The 8,604-nt window shown below is 47.4% G+C and overlaps 1 protein-coding gene across 1 annotated transcript; it reads left to right on the top strand.

Annotated features, from left to right (window-relative positions):
• Positions 1 to 3,638: 3,638 nt before the first annotated feature.
• On the top strand, positions 3,639 to 8,283 carry NOPCHAP1 (NOP protein chaperone 1; the record flags this gene model as incomplete). Its single annotated transcript, XM_082001518.1, has 4 exons — positions 3,639 to 3,708; positions 5,017 to 5,103; positions 6,776 to 6,912; positions 8,101 to 8,283. 4 exons carry the CDS (start codon positions 3,639 to 3,641, stop codon positions 8,281 to 8,283), a joined length of 477 nt encoding a protein of 158 aa, XP_081857644.1.
• Between the last annotated feature and the right edge of the window lie 321 nt (positions 8,284 to 8,604).

Genomic DNA, 8,604 nt, shown 5'->3' with positions numbered 1-8,604 from the left:
TAGAAAGTAGAATAAATCACAAAAAGCTCCTATGTTTTGGCAGAAAAGTGTGGAAAGAGCACAAATGTACAACCACGTATTAATTACAATGCCAGTACACAAAAAGAAGATGGTCTTTGAAGTCTGCATGCGTGCTGCTCGGGTACTGGTTCCATGCTTGTCTAGCAACTGCATCTGCGGTGGCAGATTCTGCCATATTTTTATAGGCGCAAAGGTGGGAACAGAAATGCAGGCCCATACGGATGCACAGAGTGCCAGGGAATAAGGGCCATGGGAAATGCTGGCCATATCTTGTGCATGCACGGGGAAACCAAAGCAAAGGCTCATTGTCCGGGTTACCTGGAGCAGCGCATAATTCCGCACACATGATGAAAAGAGCTGCCGGGGAGCTGCTCAAAGGAGGAGCGCAGGGCACCGGGGCGCGGGCTGCCCTTGGCGCCTCAGCATCCGCGGGCCGGGCGCAGGACACCCGGGCCGGCGGGCAGCGAGCGGAGTCCGCCCTGGCGCCGGGGGCCGCAGGGCGCGGCTGGAAGGCGGCGCGGAGGGCGGCTGCCAGGGCGGGCGGCGGTCCCAGGGCGGTATGGGAGGGGACGAACCCCACCGCACACAGGGGGAAACCTCCGCGCGTGGGAAGGGGACGGGCGGCCCCGCGGGCCCCGCAGCCCTTGGGCACCCCCCGGCATTTGGGGCGGGGCAGGCGCCCCGCAGCTCCGCCACTCAGGAGGAAACTTTCCCGCCCGCTGCCTCCCTCGCCCCGAGGCGGCAGGTCGCCGGCCCGGCCCGGCCCCTCTCCCCTCACTGGCCGCCCCACCTTCCCCAGCCCCCGCCGCCCCCCTCGGCCCGCGCCTTCCCCTCACCTGGGCGAGGGCGATGCCGGCAGCGGCCCGGAGTCCCCCTCCATCGCTGCGGCGGGAGGGGAGGGACCAGCCCGGCGGCGGTGACAGCTCCGGGGCTAGGTGAGCGCCGCCGCCACTGAGCAGGCGCGGAAGCAGCTGGAGGGCGGGCAGCCCCCGCGATGATGTGGCCCGTGATGCGCAGCAGCCGCCGCCGCCGCCGCCACCGGCCGCTCTGACCCGGCGGCGGGCGGGGGAGGGGCCGAGCGCCAGGGGCGCGAGCCGCCACCAACCGTCGCCCCGCGCCGCTGAGGGGAGAGGACGGTACGGGGCGAGGAGGTGCGCGGCGGGGGAGGGGCGACACCTCTCACAGCCCGGCCCGACGCCCCCGGGCGAGCTCCGGCCGCCTGTCACCCCGCCGCCGCCTGCGAGGGGCGCTGAGGGCCCAGCGGCGGGACCCGCGTGGCGTTCCCGGCCCCGTCAGGCAGCGCTGCGCTCGGTTTGCGGCACGGGGCAAGCTGGGCCCCCGCCGCGCTCCCTCCGCAGGGCCTGCTGGTGCTCGGCTGCCTGGGGAAGACGGCGGCCGGGGAGAGGGACAGACCGCGGAGCCGCTGCCCTGGCAGGCGGCGAGGGCGCCTTTGCTTCCACTCGCAGCAGCTTTCTTGGCGAGGCACCGCAGCGTTCTGTACCGACGCCAGAATGTCAGCTACTCGGGCGTTTTTGTTCTTTCCTGCTGCTTGGCTAAAAAGAGCTCCCTCAGAAATCCATTTTTTGATGTATTTGGGTCAGTGGGAATAGCCTTGCTCTTGCCCAGCTGGTCTGCACACCCTGCGCACAACACCGAGGGCTGACGTACGAGTCTGCGGGTAACTCAGCTTGAGCTCAGCTGCCTCTGTCAAACTAAATCGGAGCCAAGGCCTTGCGGGGCCCTGCTAATCAATCCTCAAAACTCTTGTTTTGAGACAGACTTAATATTAGTACATTAAAATAGTCAAGCCAGCTAAATTTGTGCAGTTATTATCACTACTAGTATTATTCCTGGATTGTTGCTCAACACTTCAAAGTAGTGAGGATGCCTTAAGTGGAAGGTGAAAGGGGAGAAACAGGAAGAAAAGAGAACCGGATATTTAGTGATGGTGTCAGCAGCCACGTCTACTGCATCTCTTTTCCTTTCTGTAGACAGAACAAAAGGCAGCATGGGCAAGTCACCAAGTGTCTGCCCGTAAACTGGAGCTAGCTGCTGTGGGTATGTGTGGAAAAGCAGAAAATTGAGCACGGGAGGATGTATTTGCAGGACCAGGGCCAAAAAATTCTGCACTACGACAGTGAAATATACACAGCATCATCTTGAACTCAGTTGATACTGCATTAAGTGAATTAAGCAGTCCAAACCTCAGAGCTATTGAGTCAGTGGTGGATGCTGCCTCAAGCCTGAATTTATTGGGAATTTGGGCTACAGATGCTGTATGGTGTATCCACACCATGCAGGGTGAATACATAGTTGGGCCGCCTTGCAAATCAGATAAAGATCTCATCTGCCTCTGTTGCCAACGGGTTAGACTGTAAACCTGAGGTTTGTGAATAGCACCTGAGGGTGCTCTTTCTGGCTTTTCTAATTGCTTGTCTGTTTGATCTTGGGCAATCATTTCATCACTCCCTATTACAGGTTCCTTGACAGTATTATGCCCCTCCCTCCACTGAAATCATGTAATGCCCATGCATAAAATATATTATTTGAGGTTCCCAACACTGTTATTTTGGGTTGCATGCAATTACAGAAAGACTCACTTTTGTGGCCTGAGGCAAAACCTTCAGTCCTCGAGATTTTTCACTCATCAAAGCTAGCAACAGGATTTTTCTGGGAATCCAAAATTCTGGGGCACAGTTGGGTGGGAAGGTGCAAACCAGGTAACAAAGTCGGTGTAATGCAGCTGGCACTGCAGGTTGGCTGGGAAAGGGGCAGAGGAGGCTTGTGTGGGCCAGTCTGTCAGGAAAACCACAGCGCAGTCTCTTGCCTGAGGCCTTGAGAAGGTTTGCTTCTTACTCCTCTGTATTTGTTAATTCTAAGATACAGGGATATGGGTAGGGGTTTTTTCCCTTGTGTTCTTTGCAACGAGGGCATAGAAACACCACTTACCCTGTTACTACTTTTCCTCATTTTTGGCCTGGACTTCCCTCCTCGTCTCTCCTGAACGATTCAGTTCTCTTTTTACAGTTTTTATATTGTCTAGATTATAAACAAACAGGGAAGGAAACTGCAGAACAAATCTTGAATAGCAGGTTGGCCAGTGTCAGCTGAACTTGACGGTTGCATACGTTTCTTTTCCAAAAGATAATTAAAATTCCCTCAGGGTCTGCAATTTAATTTTAGGTGCGTTTGTCAAATTCTGACAATGAAAATGGGAAAGTCTTCAAAGAAGAGCAGCTGCTGGCAGGCGTTCAAATAATGTTATCTCTTGCAGCTTCATTTCATACTCTCATTTCTCCTCCAGGTGAGGGGATGGACATTTCATGCCAAATAGTTTCACAAAGATTTTAAAATAATATATTTTTTCTTTGTAACGTGAATTATTTTCCTTTCTGCATTACTAACCCCAGATTTACATCGGTGTAGGTGTTTGTGTCGGTTACCTGACGAAAGGAGCGGCGGTAACGCCACGGAGCCCCAGCAGAGCCCCTCACTCCAGCCACGGCCTCAGGGCGCCTCTTGCCCCTCCTGCCCTCTAGGGGGCGCTTGCGCCGGGGCTGGGCGGGGCGAGGAGGAGCGCGCGCCCGGCCCCGAGCCACTTCCGGGTCGGTCGGGGCATGGCGAGGGACGGCGGAGCGGCGGGCCCGGCCGCCTCTCGGGAGCTGCTGACCGTGGGGCGCCGGGGAGGTGAGCGGCCCCCTGCCCCCCGCCGCGGGGGGAGCGGGAGCGGCGGGAGCCCCGCGGCCGAGAAGCGCGGCGCCGCACTCCGACCTGCCGTGGGCCTCCCGCCCGCCTTTCGGCCGGGCCTGGCGCCGCGGGGCTCAGCCCAGCCGCCCCCCGGGCCGGGAGGTTGGGGCAGGGCGAGCCGGGGAGCGGGGGTCGGCTTGGCTCGCGGTGAGCCCTCGGCCCCGCGGGCTGCCCCCGAGGGAGGGGGCTCTTCAGCCCACCCGGCTGCTAGTCCTCCGCTTTGCAGTGCATCTCGCGCGTTTTTGGAGGGCTCTCGGTTGCCCGGGTGCTGCTCCGGTAACACGAAGGAAATACAGGGGAAAACTCTGCCTTAAACTGGTATCTACAGCCGTAACAACCTTTCTGTGAGGATAAAACGATATTAAAAAGAAATAAAGCTTTATTTTAGTTAATGATAAAGGGCTGATTGCTGTGTAGGTGGCCATAAGAACTAACTTGTCTAATTAATGCAGAGTTTTCCTCCATCGTTTGTATTTTATAATCCCACTCTGGAAAATACTTATTTAGGTCATTAGCACCACCGCACTTGGCCTGCTTTCATTGATTGCCACTGCAGTCACACGCATGAGGGAGGGGATTGAAATCAGTGCAACTAGCACACGTCAGCTGTTGTCTCACTATGTTTTGCTGTGGGTTATGGCAGGTAGTTTATCTGCGTGTTGTTATCTGTCGCTAAATAAACCTTTGACAAAAAACTTTTAAAAGTGGGAGCCTGTAAGAAATGATCTGCTGGGTTGGGCCAGTGGTCCACATAGCCTGGTATTCTGTCTCCCGTCAGCTGCCATAGCAGATGATTGTTACAGAGAAGTTATTAGTTTAAGCACTGTTAAAATGTGCTCCACATGCTTGTTACGGTCCCCTATCTGCAACTGTAGGGGTAGGGATGGTGGGGGGTATGTGTCTGCTTGGTCCTTTTAGTATCTGATTATGACTCTGCTGCCCTGAATGTGTCTAATTCCTGTTGAACCCACTGATCTGTCTGCTTTCACAGCCCCTCGTGATAGCAAGTTCTAGACATTCTCTACCTACTACATGCAGAAGTACTGAGATGAGCACCCCAAACAGACATCAAGAAACAGTATTTGCAGGAAAACAGAGTGGAATTCCTGGAGGCAGAGACCCTTCAATCTTCATTTTCAGTCTTGTTGTAGAAAGGTGGAAAAGTAGGAGCAAGAAGAAAGCCTCACAGTTAAAGTATGGCATTTGTGGTTGACATAGGTAAACATTCAGATACTTGTTTGTTTCCAGGGCTGGAAGAAACTTTGTTGATTAGTTCAAAATGTAGTGGCAAGAAGACCACAACTTTACAGACGGTTAGGATGCCAAGGAGTAATGGTAAGTAGGATTTTGTTACTGGAACAGCATCAAGTAGTAGGTAACATCTTTGACATAACCTTTGCTTCAGAGCTTTCCTTGGGAAAAGGGAGAAACTCTTGTGTTCTGTTTCTACTGGTGCTAGGTCCTGTGTTGCAGTTGCACATCCCACAGGTTAATCGTGTAACTGCTGCTTCTGCAAGGCTAGATTTTGTGGTGCTAGGCATTACAGCTGTTAAGTTTTAGGGACTTGGTTGTCCTTGCAGAAATACTCATGCTGTCTGCATATAGTGAATTTGCCAGGGTGTACCTTCGGTCTTCGTTTAGTCAGATGCTTACAAATTGATGCAAGTTACGTAGATCACTTTCAGAACTTTATTTTTAATGAACGTGCTGGCAAAATTATTAAGCCAGATCATATAACCATTCATGCATAACAAATTAATTTGCGTTAAGAAAACTTTTTTTTTTCCGTAATCAAGCTATGCTCCTTCTTTCTTGGTCAAAGCTTCGTATAGATTGCTAACATTATCTTCAGCATAACTCCACGCATAAGAGCATGTAGTGTAAAAATTGTTATCCTTTGAAAGTAGTATATCTTCAGAAAGTAGTATATCTTCAGGAGTTTTTCTCTTTATGAAAATATACCAGAGTTCTTTGGTCTCAGATTGTTCTTTTCCAGTAAAGAGTTGTTGCTTTTTTGCTGATCTGAGCTTCTTATCTCTTTTCAGAAGTAATTTCTTGGTATAAAATATTTGGTGTATAGAAGCATTTAATTTAAAATGGACTTCTGTCAAATTATTGTATTTTTATTTTGTGATTGAGTGGAGATTTTAAAAGTAATAGAAAAACCAATTTGTAATACTGAGTTCTGTCTCAGATAAAACTCTCTATGAAGGTAGATTCAGACAGTGTTTCAAAGGTAGATTACACCTGTTAGACTTCTGTGGAGCTCACTCGGAATAATACCTCTTCACAGAGAATTAAAACTGGTGATTGGCTTGTCTGCACATGTGGAGCAAAGATTATTTGAAGAAACACTGGAGGCAGGTGAAGGTACTCCCTTCCTGCATGGAAGTGAAATGGATGTGATTCTCCTAATGACACCGATTACCTTAAAATTATTGGGAAGTCCCACTGAGCTTAGAGGGATATTTCTGTAGAGGATAAGTACTTTATACTTCAACCTAGAGCATCTGTCTGTCTCATACCATCTTAATTTCAGAGCCCCTTTTGATAATGATGTTGAACTTTCTTTAGTGTAGCATGGCATCTGTGGTACAGCTAATTTTTCCATCTTCTTTGAGGCCTTCAGTCTATACTTTAATAGGGAAGAAAGGAGGACATAATTATATTTCCATTAGAGAGAATGCTGATGTGGAAGTTTCTCAATATGTGTTTAAAACTGTGGAATTGGCAAGCAAAAGTAAAGTAGTCACATTTTGTTTTAAGAATCCGAATGCAATTGTTGATGTTGATTTCTTCCCGCACCACATGCTGACCAATAGATTCAATATTTTTTTTGCTCTTTATGCCTTGGGAAATTGAATACTGTAATAAATCCTCCTATTAAAAGATCTTAAGTATGGTAGACAGCTGGAAATTACAGCTGAAATGGAATCTGTTTAAATGCTCAGATTTCTGAGGTGTAAATGTGTAAACTAATGTGCATCTGTTTGTATTTCTCTTTCAGTTTTGGACCGAGTACAGAGCTTTTTACCACAGATGGCCCATGCAAATGATGAGCTAAAAAGAAAAATGGTAACAGCACCAGCTCATCAGTTTGATATTGAAAATCTAAACAGTGCAACAGAAAAAGTTATAGAAATGGTAAATGTCCACTATATATTTTTTACTTTATAAAGTAAATTTAGATGTGATTAAAATAATTCTTTGATCTTAGAATGAGCTAATTTCATAGGTAAGGCTAAGTCTTTACCATTTTAGCCTGCGATCTGCAAATTCAAGACATAGATGTAATAAAAATGCATATTTGGTTAAAAATTACTACTGGGGTTTCATACTTGCAGAATTTAATGACTGGGGATGAAGTAGTTTAAGACCAGAGTAAGACATACTTTTGAATCAGCAACTCTGAGTCAAAAGTAAGTCACAAGTTGTATTTTAAATGTCTCCTGGGTAACTTGGTTTAGAAACTGGACAGTGTAAGGTGTAGTAAGGCATAACAGAAGGCTTTTTAGTTTAAGAGTAATAACAGGCTTTCAGCTGTGCTTTGTTGGTATTTTTAAGACTGGCTCTAGGTCTTGGGTTTAGAAAAGTGGTTAGTGTTGTTGCGATCCTTCATGGTTGGTATTTATTTATTTACATTCACATCAATATTTTCTTTCTGTTTTTAACTGAAGTGCTGCAGCCACATGCTCATGTAAGGAAATTGGAATACAAAGATGATGTGATATGTGCATGTCCCAGACAAGTGCCTTCTGGCCTGCAGACCCACAAGAAAAAGGGCAGAAACAAGGCAGCCTGGGGTTTGGTGTGAGCTGTCAGAACAATTTATTGGCCATTGGTTGGAGTCAGAGTTCTTGTAGATTGTCTCCAGCCTACATGCAATAGGTTGTCTGGTGCTGGTATATGCTGAAGAATTCCAAATAAATAGTGAGAAAACAAAGTGGATCATGAACGTTTTTTGTTTTCATATGCTGAAGCAGAATGGGTAACTTGGACAGGATTTTTAAAAGATTTTTCATGTGACAGTGTCTAAGAAGTGTCTTAGCTTTATAATAAACAAGCCAGGAGACCTAGTGATTAAAATCGTAATGCTATTTGCAAATCGCTGAAGAAATTGATTGCATCTCAAATTCCTGTATTTTGCTTTGCTGCATAGTTTTTCTTTTCATGGCATTTGTCATAATCCTAGGAGAACCCAAAAGTCTTTCTAATTGTGGTTGTGGTTTTCTTATGGTAGTAGGTTGTTTCATGTGTTTGCTTTTTGTTTTAATCAAATGATAAAAGTGGTGTAGAAATGTATAATGTGTTAACTAAGGTCTTTTTTTCCAGAATGTGGCTGTAGTTGAACTGAGTGATTCTGATACAGATGAAGACATACTAACTTCAGAAGATGACTCGGAATCAGAAGATGACTCTATAACTGATGAAGTGACAATAAACAACATTAAGTTTCCTAAACAAAAGGGAGAAAAGGGCAAAATAGAAATTTTGGACAGCGAAGTGAATGAGTAAATCAGTTTTATTTCACTTTAAAAAAAACTACAAAAACAAACCCAAATCATGTTTTCTTACTTTGAAGACTTGGCCATTAAGCTACCTTGTTTCCCAGTGTAGCATCCCTCAGGATCATGTGAAATGCTAGAAAGTTCTAGCTAGAAAGAATTCAAAATCCACTCATGACTGAGACAATCTGGATTTCTGAGGAATTAAGTATGGTTTTATTCATCAAATAACATGGAAATAAACTTCGTCATAGGTTAGACTAGGAAAACAGCTAGAATTTTTGGCCATTTGAACTAATAGAGTTAAAATTCTTGTTCTGTTCGTTTGTTG

Source organism: Phaethon aethereus (genome assembly GCF_964289735.1).
Source record: "Phaethon aethereus genome assembly, chromosome: 1".
Taxonomy (NCBI): domain Eukaryota; kingdom Metazoa; phylum Chordata; class Aves; order Phaethontiformes; family Phaethontidae; genus Phaethon; species Phaethon aethereus.
Note: the sequence above shows the minus strand (reverse complement) of the source record. Positions and strands in the feature narration are given on the sequence as shown.